This window comes from Gambusia affinis, linkage group LG09, assembly GCF_019740435.1.
Source record: "Gambusia affinis linkage group LG09, SWU_Gaff_1.0, whole genome shotgun sequence".
Taxonomy (NCBI): Eukaryota; Metazoa; Chordata; class Actinopteri; order Cyprinodontiformes; family Poeciliidae; genus Gambusia; species Gambusia affinis.
Genome location: NC_057876.1, coordinates 12,255,851 through 12,280,509, shown reverse-complemented (window position 1 = coordinate 12,280,509; position 24,659 = coordinate 12,255,851). Strand labels below are relative to the sequence as shown.

Sequence of the window (24,659 nt, the reverse complement as noted above, 5' to 3'; positions counted from 1 at the left end):
GGAGCCCATTGTATAATGCTAGGTTACTTGCTTTGTGCAGAATGGCACTGCATTTTAATCATGCCCCAGAATCTCAGATGACTTCTTGCATTTTGATTACATGGGACATAGCAGAAGGAAATGCTTTATTTCTTCCATTTTTAGTCAATATATCTAGTTAGAATTTTAAAAATATACATATATATCACAGTTTATGAAAGGCTTTTCATAAACCTTTTGATACTTATCAAACATTAAGTATTTGCCTCAATTGTAGAACCATAAGATGCAGTCAAAGTGTCAAATAATTTACATGAAAATCTATAAAACAGCAAATTGTTCACAAATTATATTTTTTTCCCCAAGTTTTCATGTTTTTTTTTTCTTTGCTTATTTGTGTTTTGCACAGTAACACAACACTCTCACAACAAGATCATGGTCTTATTACAAAACTCCCAACAAAATGTAGATATTTCTAGTTTTTCTGTTGATACTTTCATATTTTGGTTTTCAAAACCAGAAAACTTACAAAATATGTTACAAATTGGCACACAAAAAATATACAAGATTTTGTAATGTCAAGAGTTCATTAAGATTCCTTCTGGTAACAACTCTAGACAGTATATATAAAGCTCGGTAATCTTTTAATGAAAAGAGCAAAAGTAATTCCAATCAGTGTCAAAGAATCATGAAGTGAATACATCAAACATAACATAACATTGTAATATACATTCATAAACAGGGTTAGGTACCTAATCTGTTTTGCATTTCTTTTTTTTTTTCTTTTTTTGATAACTGGGAAAAAAAAAAGTCAAACCCAAACATTAAAGAAATTAATTTTCTGCTTTCTTAGCACCATTAACATGAGGCAGCTCAACAGTGGCACATTTTAGAAATAATAATAATAAAAAAAGAAGTAATTTTTTTCAAAATAAAAATTTAGATGAACTCAGAGAAATACATTCAATTTGACAATAGGCAGAAATTAGAGAAGGCAGACTAAATGGGCCTTTGACCCATGTGGAGCTTCCCATCAGCAGCTTGTCTTGGTCCTAACCCTGATACACTATAGAAAATAAACAAAGGATCATGACAGAGAAAAAGAGACACAAAAAGATTGATTATGATCCTTGCCATATGCAAGCAATCAATTTCTATAACCTGTGTCAGAATTACCATATTCAATGTGACAAAGCCTGTTTTTAAGTCAATCAATCAGCTTGCCCGTACATTTCCATGCAGTCTCATGTAATTACTTCTGTGTTCAAAATAATATTATTCAAAACAGAGAAAATGTATAGGCTTCAGTAGATCTGTGTAAAAGATAGTCTACTACAGTTTGATTGGCTCTGAACTCATCCTGAAGCTGATTTATTGAATAAAATCCCAAAATTTTATTACTTATTAAATATGATTGTTAGGTCTATTTTAAGGTTGATTTCTATACTTTTTTTGGTGCTCCGAGGTAGTGTATGAGCCCAAAGTAGATGACAGCAATGAGGTGTGTGTACACAGCAGAAATGATGACTTAAGTATGTAGTGAACACAGAGATGTGTTACGGAGAGCAGCATTCCTCTTCTGCATCTGTGCGTGATGTTTAGGCAGAATGTGTGCAAAACCAGAGCTTCATCTAAATAGAATGCAGCTTTCTTAACAGACTTTTATTTTTTCGGCACATTTAGTTCAAAATCTCTGCTGTGAAGTAAGTTAATTAAATTATTTCTTGCCTTGGATGGTCATGCGTTACTGGTTAGTAAAGTAGTCATGGGCCGGTTGCTGATATGGTATGGTATAGTAAGGTATTTAAATGTTTCGATATTAGAAACTGCGGAAACATTTTCTGTCATACTAATACTACAACAAAAAGTCTTATTAATGAGGTGATACAGAAAGTGCCAGAGAAACAGGAGTCTTATTCAAATATAGTAATATAGAGCTGCTGCCCCTTCCCCATCCATTGCTGCACATTGGCGTTAGCTAGCTGAAAGGCTACAACATCTTTTCTCAGCTTACAAGAAAGACAGATTTGGCAGTTTAGTAAATAGTCTTGTGCAAAACACAGTGTGAAACTAAAAGAGTGCCACCTGTCACTGTTATGAACTGAATAATTCATTATTTTTTAAAGTGAGGGTCTGCAAAGTTATTATCAGTAATAGTGCCCTTACCAGTGTTAGATAGTGTTTGTATTAGAGTTAGAAGGAAAATGTGAAGAAATTCTCGGACCAGAGGTTGGATAAGAGCTACTCAGGGGAGACCCTGACCATGTCATTAGCAATTTCAAACAACTGAATCTGAAAATGTTTGAAATTTCTGGGACACAATGGCATATGAGGCAACAACACAACCAAGTTATTTTGTGGAGTCTGCTGGGTATGCCTGATCTTCTGATATCATAGCAGTATTTTCTGAACACCTGTAAAAGCACAATATGGTATCATCTACGACCCTGTTGACAAAATCCAGAAGTTTAGTCCACTCTCTGGGAACTTAAAGCATAGTTGCAGCCGATCAATGCTAATCAACAAAGTAATTAGACTAAATGATTGTTATTTTTGAAAAGAAGATGCTCAAGCGGGAAACAAAGACAAACTTAATATGCAATATTTAATAATACAGTGGTTTATCCCAAAGATATTAAAATTCTTAATCTAAAGTCGACTAAAACTGGGAGTTCTTCCTACAGCTGTTAGCCCTTCATCACTCTGTAGATTTCTTCAATTTGTTACAAACTCTGTGATGTGGCATCTGTCTGATACAGATAATTATTGCTAATAACAACTTCACAGAATTATAAGCTTATAAAAATCTAATTATACATATATGGTAACCCTGCTTAAAAACTTGATTTGGCAAGCTCCAATCAGTGTCTCTGTAGCTAGTTACATGAGTGGATAGTATGTTTATTTTACCAACTATTGCCAGCTTGTTATAATTGTGTTACTCTAAAAGGAGTAAAACGACAAAAGAGTTTAATATTGTTCTAATAACCACGTAGAAACTACAAATACATTTATTGGGTATTTATATTTCCTCTGAGTATCAAAACCGAAATTAAAATAACTTTTTATATTATATTACATTACTGGAATTTAGCAGCAATGATGACTGTTTTTCTTTTGTTTTGAATAAATGAAATTAAATTATGTTATATGATTTCTTTTTCCGTTTTTGTGTATACCCCGTGATACAGTATAACTGTTGTATTTTTAAATAGGATTATCATTCTCTGAGAATCTCATACCGGCCCATGTCTACTGGTCACAATATTTTTTCATGGACTGCAGTTACAGGTAAGCTTTATGAAAAACAAAATCTGTCATTGTAATCAAAGAAAGAAGTAAAAGTTTTGACAAGATAAAATAAACCAGATGATATGCAACACCAGAAGTGCAACTTATAAAAAAATGCAATGTTAAGAAATAAACTATATGGGAATGTTAAGAAAAGTTTCTGTTTAAATTACCTTCCCAAGCAAGAAAGAAACAAAAGTTTCTATGAGGAGTGAATGCAAAGACATGCTTTCCTTCATTTACAAGACTACTGATACCATTTGTACTGAAAACTGCTTTCACATTCACAATAAACCGAACTGCAAAAATGTCCATTTACGGCTGATGAATCAGAATCTGTACGAATGATAATCTGACTTGAATTTCCAGTACAAACAGCTACTCAGCAAGGCGCAACCCCAAACGACAAGTCATTTACCTGCTTACCCTCAAACATTTCCACTACATGCCTCTTGGTCCAGAGAGAGGTCATTTGAACCTCTTTTCACCCAGTCTGTCCTCTACTGTAGCCTTCAGAGCGGATCTCCCCTTTGCCTCTCTTTTGTTGCTTCTCCATGCCAGGCGATGTTGAGGTAAATTGAATTTGGCAAACAAAGTTGGGGGGGGGAACAAGGAGAATTCAGTCTTTCTGATTTGGTTTCGTGAGTGGCGGTGTACCACTGCCAGCTGTTGGTGCCTTTCATCAGAGAAGAGAGAAAAAGTCTCAAATAAAGAATTCCTGTAGTTGCAAGTCTCTGTAAGGAGTCTCCAACCTAAGCAGCCAATATTCCAATGGATAGAAAAGAGGAACAGCCAATATTCACACATATATAAGAGGTCATTTACACAGCATTGTTACTTTTGGCACATCGATTTTAAGATTATAATCATCTTTTTTTTGCAAATATTGCATGTTCCTGTACAACAACATTGACAAAAATACTCTGAGGGTGGAGCTTTAATGAATTTGCAAGGCGTAAAAATGTAAATTTAGATAACCAGTTCTTCTCAACTCCAGAAGTAAACGAAACACTCGATAACAGGAAATGGGGAGTCATTCCATTTGAGGAGAGAAAGAAAAAAAAGACGTCTGATATGTCATCAATACAAAATGGTCCCATCTTTTGTGTTCAAGATGTCTCGCTCTTAATTAGGGCTCATACACAGTAGGTTCCCCTCTTGAAATGAGCCAGGCAGTGTATGAAGGACAGCAACAACAGGACATCCATATTCTGCATACAAAAACAGATGAGGAGGGGGTTGGGGTGCGTAGATGTCACTCAATGCATTTGTGTATATAGCTACATCTTTAGGGGAAAAGCAAAATAAATCTATAATTCAAGGGAGATAGTTCTGCTTAGAAAATACAAAAACGAAGTTCCTCAAAAAGGCGACAGAACTGTTTTCAAGGCTTATTTTCTTTTTTTTCAGACAAAAGTAAAACAAAAACAACTATAAGAAGAACAAACAAAGCAAGAAACAACAAAAGCAAGAAAAAAATGCAGCCATGGTCGTTTCAAATCTCAATCAAGCTTGACACAATCACTCAATAGGTAGTTTGCAAAGTACAAGAAGTTTTTTCATGCAGATAATCATTTCCTCTTCAGGGGTGTTAAAGGAAGTGGGAGTAGTCAGGGGAAACGAAGTACTCATGCAGCTCTGGCATAGCATCAGTGTAGGTATGTTTGGGAGGGAGGGTTGAGCAGGTAGTGGGGGGAGGAGTGAGAAGGAGGGAAACAACAGCAGCTGATAACAAAATATTACCTCAGTTTTTCAAAAGAAGTCATCAGTGTTATGTCCTTATTTGGGTCTCTCTCAGCTCGCTTTCCTTTCAGTGTCTCAATCCGAGGGAACTTTGCACTGGTCTTGTGGCGGTAGAGCTTTTTATGTGCTGGCCCGGGGTTAATAAAGCTGGGTTTGTCAAACATGTTGCAGCCCAGCGCGAGCTGAGGGAACAGAGGGTGGGCTGGGTTGAATTTGGCCTGATTCTTTCCTCCCTTCCCACCCGCCTTCCTACCTCTGCCGGCCCCTGTTAGTACGGCTCCTTTCTTTTTCAGGTCAGCCTCCGTTCCTGCCAAAATTTTGAGAGTCTTTAGGTTGAGGCTGTTGGCCTCAGAGGGCATGCAGGCCTCAGACATGGGATTCCACAAAGGCTCGATGGAAGCCATCATGAACCGTTGGACTTCGGCCATGCCAGAAACAATGTTGGACAGAATATTGGAGGGTTCCTCAAATTCTCTCTGGTCATCCCCTAGTAGGCTGTTACTCTCTGACCAGCCAGTGCCAGGCCAGTCCCCAGTGCTGTTACTGTCGCTTAGGCCTGTGCCACCTGCCTGATTCTTTGCTGCCTTGCCCTCTAGCATGGCCTTTATCTTTTTGGTCGACCGAGAATTCTGTTTGGGAGTCTTGACCTTTTCGGACTTGGGAGCTCTAGGAGCCCGGCTTTTCTTTGGGCTTTGCCCTGTGGCTGTCTGCTTGCAGCTGCCTTTCCTCTTGGACTTTATGCTTTTTGCACCTGTCTGTTGCTCAAACTCTCCCGGCTCCTTTTTATCCAAGCTTCCGACATCCTGACTGTTGAAGTTGTGCAGGGGAAACTGGCCATCCTCCACTGTGTATGCATTTGTTGTGTGCTCCTGTTGCTGTAAAGGTTCACAGTTCCACTTCACCTCCCTATTGCAGTCTATAGTCATATCGGTAACATCCTGATACTCTCCAACATTTCCTGCCATTTTCATTTCACGCCCCACCACCTGGGGGGACAAGTTGGGGGTCTCGGGAGGAGAAAGCTCTGACAGTGATGAGTGTCTGAACTTGTCAGGAGTGAAGTTGGAGATATCCAGCAGGTCTGAGGACTCCCTGAGAGGGGTAAGGGCATCCACACTTTGCTGAATCACCACTTTAGGGCTGCAATGAGCTAAGAAACTGTCTCGGCCCTCCTCCTCACCCTCTCGTTCACAAGACTTGAGGCTGAGAGAGCTGTAATTGCTGGAGGAGGCTGACAGGGAGCCCACTGAGTCATAGCTGATGAGCCTACCATTGTCTGTGCACAGGGACCCTCTTTGGTATTGCACCTGGCCCTCCACACAGGCAGACTGACATGCTTGCAGATTTGCCCCAGGCTGAAGCCCCGCCTCAGTCAGGTAGCTCTTCTCATAAAGCAGCCTGTCAGCCTCGGGGCTCAGCTGGCTGTAGTCAGACACTCGCAAGCTGTCATTCAGGGGCACAGCAGCAGCTGGGAAGTTGTTGGGTAAGATCGGAGTCTCGGGGGTCTCAGGCCCAAAGCTCTGGCTGTGATTTGTACAGAGCTGTGGGTGCCACATCTGGGGAAAGCTGGGGCAGTTCTGAGGAGACTGCTGGAGCTCCGACTCAGAGGGGGGCGAGAGCACACAGCTCTGGGCAAGTTGCAGAGAGGAAAACTGCTTCTCCTCCAGGGACAGCCCCAGAGGATACTGCTGCCTGGAGGTCTGCTGGGGGAAATAAGAGATAGCTGCTCCACCAGAAGAATCTGTAGCATCTAACAGGGTCTGCAGGTAGCCCCCAGGGATGACAGGGACACTTGTCTCCACCTCTTCTGAGGAAGGTGCTTTGTCGGGAGAGCAGGTGGAGGAGACAAAGGGAAACTTCTCCTCGGATGCATGAGCATTGGTGGCATTGTCAGAGAAATGGGGTTTGATTGTAGTTGAACTAACGGCTGCCTGTTCTAACCCAGCAGCAGGCTCCTCAATCTGTGCAGCACTGACACAGGCATCCGTTTCATTTGTCACACTCCTTCCCTCCTCCCCCTCTGCCTTTTTCATTTTCGTGCTCCTTAGCCTGGCTTCACTTTTGAATTTCCTTATCCTGACTTTTCCTCCCAGTCTCCTCGCTTCCCTCTCCTCCCTCTCCTGAGAGCGGCTCTTGGTTGTGATTGTGTGTGTTATGGAGCTTGAGTCTAATGTGACAGGGAGGCCTGTGGCTGTTATTATTCCTCCTGCAGTGGGGGTGGGGTCCTCTTTAGTGACACCTGCATGGCTCTGATCAGAGAGAGGAGAACCCTGTGTTGTTGCTGATTGCTCCACAGTTTGAATTCTGTGAACCTTAAGTCTGTTGGCAATCTTGTATTTCCTTTTGGGGTGACTGGAACTGAAAGGCCGATGGTGGCGTCCGTTTAGATGAAAACCACGTTGCTGTTTATCTCTGGCAGCCAGCTTAAGCTGTTCCTGTCTCTGTCTTTGCTTCTCCTGCCAGAAATCTTTGAGAGGAGCCAGTATTTCATATTTGCTTACTGTGTCGGCATTTAGACTTACTGTTCCATCCACAGGGTCCAGCTTGCCCAGTTTCACCGACATGAGTCTCTCTCCTTTGAACCTGTTGATGATGATGTACTTGATGACCACAGGCGGCTCTTTCCGACAGGATTTTCGGCGTTTCTTAGGGCACCAATCCACATCCTCCTCTTCTTTCTGACCTGTGGGCCCTTTCTCCTTTTTCTCTGCGTTCTTTTCACTCTCAAGCGAGTCAACGTCGTACAAGTAATCTTCACTGTATCGCACCTTTCTTTTGGAGCGCAGGCCGTAGTTGAGAGGGTTGGAGGGACTGAGAAATCTCTTTGAGTGACCCTTTTTAAACTTGCCCTCCTGCAAGGTGTCTGAGGAGGAGCCAGTACAGGAGCTGTCATCGCTGAACTCTCCGGACTCCTCTGTGGAATTGAAGTCTATTAGGTAGCTCACTTTGGAGGTGGACATGGGGGAGCCTTGAGAGCCATCGAGTGGGCTCCGACCACTGCTGTCCCCACCTCTCCCTTCCTGTGCCGCCTCCAGTATGAGCTCATCAGTTTTGGACTGGATCTCCTCAGCGCTCCTCTTCAATATTGGCGCACCTTCCTCTTTCTTGGCACAGTTGGCCAGCACACTGGGGAAGAAGTTGAACTGAGTCTCCTCCTGGAGCACATTTGTTTTTTCTCTCATGTTGTCCTGGAAAGACTCATAGCGAATCTTAAGTGAGCAGACGTCACTGCTTAGTGTTGAATCGTCGTCTTCATCGTCAAATAAATTGTCGACATCCTCCTCAGAGAACAGGTTGACAGACAGTTCGTTCTTAGAGCAAAGATCTAGCAGTTCCATCTTGCTCTCGCTGATGAAGGACTCAAAGTAGCCCCAGTCCTGACCAGCATTAGCCAGAAGAACTTCTTCTCCACTAACTTTATCTAGTAGCAGGCCCTCATACAAGTTCTTAGCTGTAGTATCGTCTTCAGGGTCGTCGCAGTCCACAGTGGATTTATTTTCCTCCGCTCTCTTGACTTCACTAGGGGCCTTGGGAAGAGGAAAGTTTAGCAGCTGGTCAGAGAGGAGCTGCTCCCCAAAGTGACTCGCTGGCTCTCCTGCGTGGCTCAAACACTGAATGCTGATGTTGTTAATGTCAGAGAAGTCCTCTCGGCTCACATCCCCTATCCGTACGCTGAGCCCCGGATCCACATCAGGGTTGGTGTTGAGGTTTGTAGGGGGGTTCTGGATGGAACTGCGATCTGTAGCGTCACGGGTTTCAATTAGGCAGCCAAGACAAGTTCGGGCTGGCTGGAGAAGACATTCCTCTGTCAGTGCAGACACAGCGCTGGGCTCCATCATTGCATTAGGCAGTGGGAGGGTGATGTTCAGTGGAGAGGATGTTTTCTGTGGTTCTCCCGTTAGGGCCCAGGAGCCTGCAGTTTGGTGAGGAAGTGATGTGGGAGCACGTTGAAGGTGGCGGCCTATAGTCTGAGCATCACTGGATGAAGGGCAATGTGCCACTGCTTGAGTCAGAGAGAGGTCACCACCAAGGGTCAGAGGGAGTGGTGGTGATGCAGGAGCAGTCCTCTGGTGGGTTGAGAAGACCTGCTGTGGTGTCTCTGCAGCAGGAGGTGAAGAGGCAGGAGGGAGCGCAGCATCGACGAGTCTGCACAGACTCAGTTCACCACTCTGCTCACATACCCCTGTAGGGAGAAAGTAAAATAGGATATCAGCGCCTTGAACTGTTATTCTGAACAGTGTCTTTGTGTGGTAGTCAAATTCTTCTCAGCTGCTCAAATGTAATTAGTGTCAATTAACCCCCTGGAGCTCTAAATGTCAGTTTTTGATGCCATTCTTAAACATTCCTAATTAACTTTTTTGCACCACATTCAATAAGGGGTATTAACAATGTCAAGTTGGACATCTTTGCATGTTGATGTAAAAAAATGGAAAAAAAAACTATAGGAAAGAAATGAAAAAGAGTTACCTGTTACAGAAAACATTAGCAACAATGCAAAACTGAAACTGGCAAAGAAAAGCAAGTGGTTTAAGTAGAAGTGAAATAATAAATTAAGCACCAACATGTGATAACAAGAGGCAGTACAATTTATCTCTACCTGATTTAAACAAGATGTTTTCATTTGCAGTAATCATCAACTGTTTGGATTTTGTAAAACTTTTCTTATAGAACTGAATCACAGAAACACGTATGTCATTGTGACTTTTTTCACTATGATAAACTGATGAAACTGTACAGAAGACTTAAGTCACCTTATTTCTAGCAGCGTAACACTGGAATATTAAAAGTTATAAAATTGACATTTTCTTGAGAAATGTTATTCAGCTGCAGTCTGCATGACTTTGGTGAAATAAGAAAGAAAGCCACTCAGCAGAATTTTGAGTACCTGGTGGCAAAACTAATAAACAGTGGCGGACAAGACATGCAGTGTCAAACTCAAAATTTTCACATGAATAAATAAATGTTAAAAATGAGAAAAAGATAACCTTAGAAAATGAAAAAAAAAAATCAATAAGAATCTAGTCCAGACTTTTACTACACCTACTCAAAACCTTAATTATTGATCCTTTTGAGGCCTGCAGTCTTTTGTATGTTGTTCTGGGTTTTTTAATGACCTCCTGGATGAAATATCAAAGCACTTATATTAATTTTGGAAGGACAGCTAGTTCATGGAAGGTTCTACATAGCTCAGAGCTACAGGCTAATGTAATTTATTATTCACCCTTAAATTTCTTTAAAGAAGGATATGATGTCTTGCTTTTTAAGATCTCTCTACTTAATGTTGGGATAGAGTTTTTTATAAGATTTCTACAATTTTGAAGGTAATCCGACCTGTGTGTGTGTTTGTGTGTGAATTAAAATTTTAACTAAATTTTTTAAATAAATTTGTATATCTTTGTATGTAACTCTTTATATGAGGACATGTACTTTCCCACATAACGTCAAGTAGTTGTTCTTTGTATATCTATCATTACAATTGTTTAATGATCTGATGTATTTAACTGCGACTAAAAAGAATAAAAGAAACCTGTCAGGGGTTGTAACAACCTGTTTTTTCGCACCACTGTATGCATTTTGTAAACATTAATGATTTAAAAAAAGATTCATACACCACGGACTTATAATGCTACAAAAGTTAATATCTGCACAGCATTTAATCTTGTATTGATCTGAACTGAATTGAATGAAAATGTTGTTCCAAGCTAAAAAGACGTAATTATTATTAACACTTCTTCTGAATAAGAAGAAGTGTTACTTTCTTTATGTGAAAACACATATTAAGAGAAGATTTCAATAGTTTTTGGGATTGGAACTGCTTTAGACTGAGAGGAATAACTGCAGCAAACCGACTTGCAAAACCATGACTGAATAATTCTACACTTACCATAGATTCTTTAAAACACAGTTTGAGTTCTCAAAATAGTGATACCATAAGTGATCTACTATGATTCAGCTGCATCAGTAGTTTTAGTTGACTCGTACTTTTTCATGATTTGTCATTTCATATTTCTTAAACTATTCAACAGAAGTAAAAACTAATTTCTCCAAACTACTGCTAGTGCGTAGGCATTGACATAGATTAGCATTTAGCATTTCAAAAGGGAAAAAAAATACATGTTGTGTGCTAGCAAAAGACAATAATTACTGACTTTTTAGGATGTTAAATGTGAAATCTAAGATGTCTGACAAAAACATTTTGTAGTCAACTATTTGAGAAAACTTTTTGATTTTTTTTTAACTTAATCGCAGTCTTACATAGAGTGTACATTTTCCACTTGTTGAGGAAATATATTTTGTAAATAATGTTAATGAACAAATCAAACAAAACACACATAAATAAAACACACATCTCATAACTATAATTTAAATTCACTTTACATGGTAATATTGACTCAAATATAGATAAAAGAAATAATGGAAACATGTTTTTCATTAGGAGTTGCAGTCATGACTGACCCGAGGCATTTTCCTTTTCACTTCATTTCTGTTGGAGCTTATTCAATATTTAATACATGCTGCATATTTAGGTTTTTATTATTTTTAAATAAAGAAGTAAATAAAAACGCTCCGTCTTATTTGATTTATTTTGTCCTGCTGGTGGTGGACATTTAAATTTTGTGCTTTATTCTGTAAAATTTTCTTCACATTATTCTGTGGTAATTAGTTGGACAATAAAAAGTCAAAGTTTATTGTATATTAAAAAAAATAATAATAACAACAACAATAAAAAAAAATAATAATAATAATAACTAAAATAATTGCTTTTGAAATTGCTTTTTGGAAGAAAATTGGCATTTTTGATTAGTTGTTTAATTAAATGATAGTCAATGAATTAGTTGAAACATTTTTATTTTAGTGTAAAACAATGAGTAAAATGGATTTTATATTTCAAAAATATTGTTAGCTTAATGTATTGTTACACTGCTATTGCTTTTTATTTCACATTCAAGGTATCAGTCATTTTGCTAATTAAATCTGTCATGAAACAGACAAATTTAAACTCTGTTTCAATTATAGCTGCAGTCAATTCTTTCTGTCTGTCAATACTTTTGTTATTTATTTAAATATCAATTTATTGTATGTTTACTTGGGAAGACACTGAAGTGAATATTGACCTATTTAAATCAATGCATAGCAGCGGAAATCCAAACGATGAACTAATACTGTGCCATAGTTCATGTTTTAATGCAGAGCAACAGAAAATGAGTGGTAGTTCTTAAGAAACAACCAAACATCAACAACACTCCATGTTGTCTCTTTACCACGAGGCACAAACTGAAAACACTGAAACCAAATTTATTCAAGTTCAGTTCAACAACAAATTATGCAGTTTCATGTCATGTTCCACATTCACTACATGCAAGTATCTAGCTCCAATTCAGGCACAAAGGCAACTTAGCTTTTTTGCAGCAGCGTAGTGAATAAAAAAACAAACAAAACAAACAAATTGACAGCTAAAAATAACACAAATGCAAGTTAGAACTACATCTAAAAAACTGGTTTTGGGAATTTGCAACAAGCATTTCATGACAAAAGCAAATCATTTGGTGACGTCCATCGGCATGTAACAATCAAAACTCAGAGAAGCAGGCTTGCAGCAGAAGGCAGATAGCTTTGTTTGCTCTGCATAATTAGATGACAGCAGCAGAGGCTGTTTCTCTAACCCAAATGCTGGATTAACATGATACTCTGGCTACCATTTTGACATATAATGTGACTTAAGGAAGAGATGAAACAGTAGATTGTGATCACTTTAGCTCAGACTACTAAAAACAGAGAGCAGGTACAGCTATTAACCAGCTGGTGCTACATGTATTCAACATTCATACTTTGACCAAACAATTGGTAATAAAGTCAACAGACCAAGAACCTTCATATCAGCCCGTTTGTCTTCTTTCTCTCTTTTTTTTTTAAATCTGTTTATTGTCTTTTATATTTCAGGAGAGACACACAGACAAGTAACTCACAAACGCACAAAACACCAAACAAAACCAAAAGAAAACACATGAACAACTTAAACATTCAAGTTGACAAACTAGACAGAGTACTTTAAGTTTATGTCTTCTCTTTTTGCTTTTTTGCTTTAGTTAAATGTTTAAATCATCAAACAAATTTTATATCAAGGGCAGCGTAGCACAAGTAAATAAATACAAATTGAAGTGATAAGATTACTTATTCTACTAAGAGAAAAAGCTATCCAAGCCCACCAGCCCCTTTAACGTAGAAGCAGGTTGGCGGCATCAACAGACACCAGGTGTTTGTGGAAACACCGTGGAGGTCCTTTTCTTCACTGACATTTTTGCAGTACATGGTTTTCAACATGCTTAAGATCATGTCACAGCATTTAAATAAGATTTAAGTCTGGGCTTTGACTAGGCCCTTCAAACACTTGCCGTTTGTTTTTGTTTTTCGACCTGCTAGAGTGCTATGTATTATTGTCTGTTGCCAGTTCTGGTTTGGTATGTGTTAATAACTTTGTTTTTCATCATTTTTTTGAATATCTCCAGATCAGGACAAGATGTGCTGCTTTTTGAGATCTTTTAACCTACTTCATGTTATCAAATTTTTAAAAGTGATTTCTTCTTTTCTTAACATTTAAGGTTAGAAGATTTTAAACAGTGCAGACAATCAACCTCCACAGCACAGCATGAGACTACTTAATGTTATCAAGTTGACAAACTAGACAGAGTACTTTGTATTTTGTGTAGCAGTAATTTTGCTTTACAGAATTAAAGAAATCTATCAAAATATTTCATATCAAGGGCAGCGTAGCACATTGTATAAATATTTTCTTGGAAGTGATAAGTATTTACTTAGTTGTATGGCGTTTTGTTGTTTAATGTACTTTGGAGTTTAGATAATCATTTATTCTAATTTGGTTTGTTAATTTGTGAGCTGTTGGACCGCCTATAAATAGGCTGGGTTTGTGGAAACACCGTGGAGGTCCTTTTCTTCAACCACCACCTAGGATGCATGCGGTTTTCAACATGCTTAGCCTGCCTCACGGTAGTTAAATAAGATTTAAGCCCTTTGGGCTTTGGTTGTGATTTTGACACTTGCCGATTGTCCTGTTTTGAATTTTCCTTTTCAGTAGTTTCTTTTTTGTAGTCCGTTTAGCAGAGGCTTGGTATGGCCCTGTATAGGGTTTGCTGTTTCATTGTTTTTGAATATCTCATCAGGTCCAACTTTCAAGATGTTGCTACTTTGAGATTTTTGTTTTCTTTGTTTCAAATTTTGGGACAAAACACTGAGAATTGGTTCTTCTTTTCTTCATTCACAGGTTAGAAAAAAAGATAAACAGACAATCAACCTCCACAGCACAGCATGAGACTACTTAATGTTATCCGGTAACCACTTTGTATTTTGTGTAGCAGTAATTTAATAGCTACAGAATTAAAGAAAATGCTATAAAATATTCTCACAATAAATTACATAGGAAGAAATTTTACAAAAACAGTAACAGAAAGTTTATTAACAATCTCTTCAATCAGCCACAAAAATAGAGGAAATTACATTAAAATAAAAAAGGGAAAGAGATTATTAGCCTCCTTTGTCACCTTGTGTACACAAAACCTAAGCTGCCATCTAATGTTGCAAAAAATTGTTGAAAATTGCTTGGAAACATTAAACTCATATTGAGAAATGTGTTTCCTCTGGGCTTGTAATGGATTAACAATGTACCCTATCCAATGTGTGTGTGCATGCATAGATTCATGCAAGAGCGAGTGTGTGTTGGCGTGTGTGTGTGTGCGTGTGTCGGAGCGGGAGAGTGATAGAGTGTGAGTATTGGCTTGGGGGTATAGTGTTATCGAGAGGCCATCTGTCTCCAGCTGGACCATTAGCTCTTCAGCTGTTCAGAATGTGCCACAGATCAGTCAGTCAGACAGGTACACAAACACACACACACATTCACACACATATATATTCACACACAGACGGTCTTTCAGTGATGATTGCGGCTGAAAATTCAAGTTTGACATTAGAGGTCAAAAGGGGATCAGCAGCTTCGTATTTGCTGATACGATACAGCATAATGTTACTACTAAATCTGAGCTGGCAAATGCATACTAGATAAGCATCCAAAATGCTCAACACTGCCAGGACTCAATACCCAGCTACCAGGGTGAACTACGCATACACTGACAATAAAACATGCTTTAACAGACTCTGAGATCATCCTGACACAGTTGCAGTTTTGTAATGGTTTTATCAGGAGGGAAGCTCCTTGAATAGAAAGCAACGCTGGATTTGACACAGTTCATGCAATCTGGGAAAGGCATACACCACTGAGCATATGGAAGGACCCTGACTGCTGGCAGGTGGTGCTGATCTTCTGATCCCTATTGCTGCCAAGCCCAGCCATGCTAGACAGTTTGACTGCAGCCAAACTCGGGCTAGACCAGACCAGACCAGTTAGCATAGCCTCGGCTCCTAGGATCACATCTATCTCACTCTGCATATAACACTCGGGACTTCTCCCACCTGAGGTAAAGCCCGAGCTGCCCAGTGCCAACCAGCTCTATGAGCAAACAAGGCCATGCTGCGGGACACGGTGATGGACACAAGAGAAGGTACTGGTTGGCAACTCCTGCCTCATCTATTACTGCAGCAGAAGCCACACATTTACAGACGTTTCCATGGTTGTTTTTCGCTTTTATATTTAATTCGTTTATTATTATCTTAGAGCCACGCGTACGTTAAACATTATGAAAGTATGAAACATAAACAGGATCCCTATTCCTGTCATTTTCAAGGTGAATGACTAATTTTAAAACATACTTTCCAAGAACAAACAGATCATTTTTGCCACATCCTCATCAATTAGAAGGAACTGGCATGTGTGGATGATGATAACGCTTCTAGAAATATTTTAAAACAATTAAAGAATAAATTTTCTTTACCTTTCTACTGGGAATATGTTAGAGCTGAATTTCTACATTGCTACATTGTTGTGACAGAAAAAGCAGATGAAGTGAGCACTTTTTCATCAAAGATCATATGTGCAAGAAACTTGGAACCCTTTGTAACCCTCCCACCTACCCTGGGATTATGAAATAATTACAGTCTTAAAACTAAGGAAAGGGACAAATACAAAACGCAGCAAGTCAGGAGCCAGAGCACTGAAATGACCACAAATGTTTGTGAGCCTAAAGTTTATAGTTTTTAGTATTATATTGTATTATATTCAGTGGTCTTTAGTACTTAGGTGTCCTCTGTCAATACAAAGCATCTGCTAATGACCACAAATCAGGGTAAATCAAAAACCAGTCCCATTAAATAATCGTTCTGCATCTTCAGCCAAAAATAATTACATAGCTTCAGGTGCAAATGTTTTACTATCTAATTCTGAACCAAATGGATAAGAAATCATTTAACTGTGGCTGTGTTTTTATATCAGTAATTTAACTTCCACTTCGATCAACTTGGAAGTGACTTTGTAGAGTCAAAGAATAAAAAAAGGTGCATGAAAAACTTAAGACATCCTTTCAGAGTTGTGACAAGAAATGTCTTCAGACTCCACACAGAGCACTTTTAAATCTATGGGTTGGGTGCTGGTGTTTTAGGTTTATGGGAAACAAGATTTTTTCCAATTTCCTCCTCCTCATTGACTTAATCACCAGATGGACTCAAATTTGAGATGGAGACTGATGGGACATTATGCCTAAGTTCAGCAAGTCAAACAGAATCACAATTAAAAAATGTTCATCTTCCTTTTACACGTTTCTCCTTTTGGATCATGGAGATAAATATATCTGATGAAATGAAAAAGTAAAAAAAAAAAAAAAAACTATGCCTTTTAATTAAGTCTTTTTGTAAAAGCCATTAAAACAAAGTTACATGTTTAAATGTTGGCAGGTGAGTTAAATCTAACATTTAAAGTAATAACAAGTGGAAAATGCTTTTTCCATTACTGCAGTTCTATGCGTATCAATAATTTCACTGTTTCCAGATCTCTATCTGTTTCCTATCAAGCCTCCGTCTCCTTATCACTCGCATACTGAAGCTTTACAATAACAAAATGCCCAGTTAGTTGCTCTCCAGCTCTGCAGCCTATGAGAGGGGGATCACTTGTGCAGCTTTGTTGGTCAGCTGAGAAAAACCTTCTTTTTTTTTGCTGTTTCCACTACATATGACATTTTGTGAATGGTGGTGGAGAGAATGAACCCAGATAGTACACAATGTCCATAATAAGTGGTGAGTAACTGCAGCATGATTCATAGCTGTCCTTTTCCAAAGAGGTAGCCTATTCCTGCTCAATTCCTGTTTTCAACCTTTTTCTCTCCTCCTTTGTTGGGCTCATACTACAAATTTTTCTCCCTCTTTCGTCACTGCTTTTCTCTTCCTCTGGGTGCTTTTCGAGGAGCAGGCGAGTTGCTCAGGATCATTTATAGGACTTTACCCACTGAGCCTGACCAGAGGTGAAACACTAAGATAAATCTCATTTAAGAACTAGAGGTGCTTGGCTGTTTAAGCAGAAAAAAGTTACAGCTTCTAAATTACACAGGAAACAACAATCAATCTATCTAGGATAGACTGCTGCAAACTAAAAGTTGCAGGTTTTAATGAAGAACTGCTTGGTTCTTTTTGAGTTGGTAGGTTTGGGAGAGTGGAGCATTGAGAGGCGTTGGGTATAAAAAAATACAAAAAATACTTTAACATTTGGGGAGTTCACCAGTCTTAAATGCTCTGCTGATAAGAAGCTTAGATAATCTCAATATGAATAATAAAATATTAATTGGGGGCCACTGAAATGAATTTCAGCTGTTATTCTTTCAGAGTTGGATGATTTTGCAACCTAACTAGAACAGGGTGCACAAATTTACGTTTAATGTATACTTTCTAAAGGTCTTAGAGGTCATTGTATAAACTGTACACAGAACTGCACAAAAAGGCATCATTTTTATATATTAAAGAAAGTAATGTTCCTTTGATAAGAGACTAATGTTTTCATGATTTACGTTAGCGAAGATTTTCAAAATGATCTCTATTTTCCAGAATAAGTTAGAAAGAATTTCTGTATTATCTTCTTCAAATTCAGCATTTTACAGACACATCCTTGATATTTGGTAGAATTTTAAATTGTATGACTTATTTCAAACAGTTTGGGTATTCCTTCACAAGCCTTACATTATAGTTTGTGGGATTTTTTTCATATTCCTCCTGACCAAGCCGGTGAATTGCCAAAGCTTGAACACACACAAAAACCTGGCATTCTTGTTCACACATACATTTTCTACAGGACTGAGATCAATATTTTGGATGGTCACCCAAAGAATAGACGACCATTTGGAAAACATATTTGAGCCCAAGCTTTAATTCCCAGGCCTGATGTCTTGAGATGTTGTTTCAGTATTGCTAAATAGTAATTATTTTCTAAAGCCTCTTGATAAACACGTAACGTTGCCATCCCTTTACCCACGTCACAGTTTGAATGGTACTCTTCAGCTTTCAAGTTTTCTCCTTTTCCCTCCAAATCTAACTAGAGTTATTATTCCCAAACACTTCAATTTAACTTTATCCAAATCACATAAAACATCTCCCACTACTAAAGTCTCACTTTGTATGTTGCTTTCAGAGTAATGGCTTCTTCCCCTATAAGAAGCCTTTCAGTCCATGTCAGTAAAGGACTTGTTCCACTTTGGTTAAAGACACACACTCTCTCTTTCTCTGAAGCCTTTTGCTCTTTTCTGGGTTTAAGCTGCGTTATTTGTACCAGAAAATGTTTCTCTATGTGAGGGAAAATTCTTCTCATTGCTCACCGGTATAATAGCTGAACATTCTCGTTTTGTTTTTACTTGCTTATAATTTTTTATGGAATCTCCAAGAATAAGTAAATTGTACTAAGAATGAACCAGACTTGTGGAGGCCCTCAATCCTCCTCCTGAAGTTTTGGCTTATTTCCTGTGAAGTTCCATGATGTCACACAAGAAGGCTTAATATTTTTTAGGCAAATTGCCTTAAAATGAATTAAAAGGTTCCAATTAACGACATTGTTGTCAAACAGTCTGTCAGAAGCTTACGAAGCCATCATCTTGATTTACTTAAACTGTTCATGGGTATAGTGATTTTAGTTTAAATCAAACTCTGAATTAAAGAAATTATTACTCAAAATGCATGTGGAAAATCTATCTTATTCTAATATACAGCCAACAAAGTGAGAAAAAAATGGTCTCTTTATATCATATTTGAACATCTTATTTTTTTGCTATACATTCTTCCAAGCATATATATTTTGTTGAGATCAGGACCATCCTTGTTCAGTCCAAACCCAGTTTAGATGTGTGTTTGTGGTCTCTGTCTTACTGGATCATCCATTTAAAGTGACTGAGGAATTTGGAGATAGACCTTTAGGATACCTCTCACCTTGTATGACCAAAACCTTCAGGTTCAATCTAGTCTGAGCCAATTAAGATGATTTTAACAGTTCTACAGAAACACGGACGATAGGAATAAAAATGCTGTTTGATATAATGAAGAATTAACCCACTGCTGACAAAGTGCAATGAAGTTTGACCTGGTTTTCTTAAACTGTCTCAGAAAAGTTGATAAATAAATTTTAGAATAATTATCCACTCTAGTGGGTCAAATGTTCAGTAAGATGAACCGTCTGAGCTGCAGGCAAACATGAATTCATTTTCAAAACAGTTTTAAAATTAAGAGCTTACATTACAGCAAAAATAGCAATCAGGATAAAAATTTATTTTAATAAAGTTTGTTGAAGCATTAAGATATTCATTTCCCCGCTATTGTTTTTATTCTATTTTTTACCATTAAAATGCCGTGAAAGTCCAGTGCCTTTAAATACAATAAAATAAATCTGAATACACAAACAGATTATGTCCTTTATTGCACGGACAAAGATTTTCTATTAGTGAATGCACAATTATTCTCTGACAAGCCTCTAATCCTGCAAAAGATCTCCAAAGTGTGTCCCTTATGGAAGTGCTAAATGCAGACATCTGTGACCAAGTTACTCTGGATGGAGAGGCAGAACTAATTTTTTCAAGCTGCATTTACATATTCAGCTTGTCTGAATCTTTTCTGCATGTACCACGAACACAGATATTACTTCAAAGTATTTAAGCTATAAATAAATGACTCTCTCTGTAATGTCCTTCATCATAAGTGAGGTGAATAAACACTGTAGGACAGATTCCATTATACAGTTTCTGCTTGTTTTGTTTAGTTTTTATTATATACATTACCAAGACTGAAGAAAAACAATCCAATATAGCATTATTACATAAGGGGAATTCATCTCTGTATGGACAAAGTTCTTGCTGCCTTTAAATTTTAATTTAATAAGCAAGTTTCCAAAGCATCTATCTGTTGGTTCTTTCTGGAAGTTTAATAGGATCAATTGCTAGAAATTAATGCTGATATTTAATATTTATATTGGAAGGTGCTGTGAAAAAATATTTGTTCACTTGCAGATTTTATTATATTATCAAATTAATTTTTAAATCTAATTAAGATAAGTTGTGTAAATACATAATGCAATTTTCTAATAATTTTCTTACATTAAGGGGGAGAAGCTATCCACACCAACCTGGCCATGTCATGACAATTACTGACCTTTTTATTAAAATCATTAATTAATACTAATTTATCACAATCAACCACAAAGTCTAATTACTGCTTCACCTGTAGAATCAAGAAATCACTTAAATACAACCTACCTGACAAGATGAAGTAGGCTAAAACATCTTAAAAAGCCACACATGATGTCCTTATTTAAACAATTCAAAAGTTATATGTTGCAGCCTGAAAAGGTTTATGTTGTTTTCCATTATCAATAAATAGAAATGAGGAGTGAACCTTCCCAGGACTTCATTGCAGCGTCTTTACTAACTGTTGCACTGTTTCTGACCCTGAAAAACTTGTAATTATGTAATTATGAGGCTTTTGCTCAAAACCTGAAGAAGAATTAAGCCATCAGTCTGAGCTTAAACTCAGGTGTACTTGGGTTATGAAGCAGGACAATAATCTAGTTCAAGACTAACTCTGAATGGCTAAAAAAAGCTAAATCAAGGCCATTAAGTAGCCTATTGAAAGTTTAGAGATAGATTTAACGGATATCCTATCTAGTTTTATAACCTTAAACAGACCGTGCTAAAATGATCCAGAGTGTGTTTGAGTTAAAACAATTTTGCAAATAATTGGTTAAAACTTCTCCACACTGATGTATGTGATTTCTTGCCAAACTCTTGATGGCAGTCGTCGTCACTAAGGGTGACACAACCAGTTATTAAATTTTCTCATGGTTGGTTTGGAAAGCTTTTAAATTAAGTCCTAATTTCAAAACAGCTTTTTGCATTTAACCAGGTCCTCTTTGTAGTAAAATCTGTTGGATTACCTGGAACATATATGATCTTGGATATAAAAAAACATTACAGAATATTTCTCAGAGCACCCTTAAGAACTGATTAAAAAGAATCAAATATTTAGTTTTTTGGGTGTTTTTTTTTTTTTTTACTAGAAACCACTATTGTGAAATCATGAAACACAATGAGAATGACAGAATAAAAAAGTCTTAACCTAAGAGGTTTTGGAATAATTAACAAAATAATCGATATAATCTAGATGTTCTATATTTTTTCCATGACAACAAAATTAACCACTTATTTGAGCTTAAGTTGTCATCCCTTCTTTCACATTTGCACAATTTATTAAACATATGCCAATATGATATTTTTGAGTCAAAGGTGCATGAGGAGAGAGGATTAACAATAGCTTAAAAACATTCATTTAATGTTTCTTCTCCTTTTCTCTGAAAAAAGCAGGTGTTGCACCGTCCCCATTTCTTGTCAAAGAGCTTAAAACTGAGGGTAAGAAAAACTAATTTAAGAAAAAGCTTCTTCTTGGATATGGAAAGACTAACTGCCCCTTTAAAGCTTTCATTAATTCAAGCTCACTTATTCTTAGGAAAAGGACAATTTCCCATTTTAAGATCAACAACTGAAACAAAGGAAACAAATAAGACATTTACTGGATTGGTTGTTAGCACAGTTGCCTCAAAGGAAGATGGCATCGGGTTCAAATCCACGTTCACCTAAAACATATTCCCAAAACATGCATGCGAGTGTGTTCTGGCAGAAAAATTAATGCATCATTCACTTTTAATATTTTGCAAAATTACCACCACAAAATCACTTATTGTTGAGATTGTAACAATAAGTGATGAAAAAATGATGGGGAAATGATTGTCAGTTTCCCCAAGTCTTTCACAGCTTCCAACAAGTTATCTTCCAACATTGTTCTACCATTAACTTGATCCTTTTACTATTTGATTTTCCTTTGGGATTCAAAGTTCTCCTGACCTCAGTTTTTAATACAATCAAATCTAATCATCTTCCTAGGTTCTGCCATAAACAACAAAAAACCATTCTTATTGGTGAAGACAGTGTGTGCGGTGCTGTGTTGAGTGCTGCTCATATCGTTTTCCACATAAATTAAAACGTAACATTTTGGTCTCATCAAGCCAGAGCACTTTCTTCTATGTAGCAAACTGCAAATGTGACTTCTTATGGCTTTCTTGCCACAATTACTTAAAAAAAAATAAAAACCAGACATGTGAAATAGATGAATAGTCATTCTCCTGTGAACAGATTCTTCCACCTGAACTGTGGATGTCTGCAGATCCTGCTGAGTTCCCATAGGGTTTCTGGCTACTTCTCTAACAATACTCTCCTCGCCCGGCCTGTCAGTTTGCCTGGACAGCCATGTCTTTCTTGCAAGGTTTGCAGTCTTAAACTCCTTCCATTTTCAGATGATGGATGAACAGAGCTCTGTGAGATATTTAAAACATGGGATCATTTATAAACTAACTTTGCTTTCTCCCTCTACCTGTCTGCCATGTTTCTTGGTCCTTGTGATGCCATTTGTCCAATGATTTTCTCATGTCTGAAACCTTCATGTAACAGCTGGATTTATTAAATCTCACATGGACACATGACTACAGTAGGTATTGGTTTGTACTTTATGCTGAATAAAAAACTGGATCCTACGTTTTTCAGATTTTTTTGGGAAAGTTTTTTTCAGATTGAAAATTAAAAAAAAATATTTAATTCCACTTAAGAAAAGAAAACATTCACCGTCACATAAATTCATATTTTACATTGAGTAAAACATTAAACTTTAGACAGAGATGCCGGTACCTGTATTTTCCACAATATTTGCATTTTCCGGTTCTGAAGTCTTCACAATCAATGTGAGACCGCTGTCTGCTAGCACATCCATCAATACGGCTCAACGCGGCTCCACCTACACATCATTCTGACGGTCCCACCTGTTGGAAAAACAGAGACACAAAGACGGCAAGAAACATGGGTGTGATGAGTGTTTTTGGCAGAAAAAAACTCCCATGTGACTAATGCAGAAGTGCAGAGTTCAACATGCAGGGTGACCGTAAACACAGACAAACACAGATCTCTTGGAAGTAGGAAAAAAAATTCCCAGACCGAGTCGTCAAAAAGACCTCTGAGACACAAAGCAGTCACTCATTTCTTCTGTGTATGACAGGATCTAAGATTAATTCAAACTTTTCCAACCTACAAAGTACACAAAGAGTCACTGCTGGGATCGCTATGGTAACTGTAAGCCATACTATCCTATTTTAGGCTTCATTTAACATTTATAGCTGAGTTGTTAACCTATGTGAATCTCACATAGGCATCTCTGAGCATATTTGTTTATTATAATTAGCTGACTGCCTCCCTGAGCAGCAAGGGAACGAGTTGGCTCACGGAAAGATTAAAGCAATGTGGCTGAGAAGGTGACGGTACACTCTCAGCAACGGCAATACTTTTTATTTGTAGCAGATCCTGATAGTGAAAGAGTAGGTGGGAGCCCTTGTGTGCAGGTACATGTGTGTTGGGCGTGCATGCAGGATATAGTTGGCGTGACACAAAACGAAAAGAAAAAAATCAGTAGAGAAGCTTAAATTTGTGAATGTGGAAGAAAAAGAAGAAGATAGCAAGCCAGCAAATGATGAACATTTGATGTTGTGCTTTCTTCCCCTTTTTGTACCGTTTTCTTTTTTTTTTTTTTCCTTTTCCTTGCCGTCAACTTTCTGGAGGAGCGGTGCTGCCGGATGACAAATGAGCAGAGGGAGGGGATCTAATAACATGATCTCCTTGTGGTGTGAAAGGGGTGGCTGGGAGATTAAGACAGACGGTACACAATAAGACAAAGGTAGTGCACAGCTGACTACAACCAAGTGCCACCTCTTTCATTCTCTTTCCTCTAAATGTCATTAGGTGTTTACTGACCTGAGTGGGAGAGCTACCTGAAGGGAAGCCCTGCTGCAGCCTGCAGCTGCAAACACACCAGCTCAGGGGGGTAATTACCTTATGAGGCATTACATCTGCTTTTGTAGCAAGTACAGAATCCTAAAGGTGGGGCACTTTAATATAAACTGCAGTAAATAAAGCCAAACAGTGCTACACACACACACAAACGTACACCGTAAGTAGTTTTTCAGAATTATTTTATAGAACTTTACTTAGATAAACTGGACAACAAATAGCAATTGCAGATTAACAGATTAAAAAATTGCAATAGTGTTAAACCACAGCATTCATATGGCACACATTACGATCAAATTAATTTGCTAGTTCAGGATTTTTCAGTTGTCTGTTGCAAGC

The 24,659-nt window shown here is 37.9% G+C and overlaps 1 protein-coding gene across 3 annotated transcripts in view; it reads right to left on the bottom strand.

The window, feature by feature from the left end:
* Positions 1 to 285: 285 nt before the first annotated feature.
* The window catches only part of nexmifb (neurite extension and migration factor b), an 83,184-nt gene continuing 58,810 nt past the window's right edge, over positions 286 to 24,659 (bottom strand). For all 3 annotated transcript variants that reach the window (XM_044127712.1, XM_044127713.1, XM_044127714.1), the window contains 2 exons: positions 23,172 to 23,302; positions 286 to 9,196 (listed from right to left, as the gene is read on the bottom strand). In XM_044127712.1, coding sequence (XP_043983647.1) covers positions 5,010 to 9,196; positions 23,172 to 23,253 — 4,269 coding nt within the window. In that variant the 5' untranslated portion in view covers positions 23,254 to 23,302 and the 3' untranslated portion in view covers positions 286 to 5,009. The remainder of the gene's footprint in view (positions 9,197 to 23,171; positions 23,303 to 24,659) is intronic.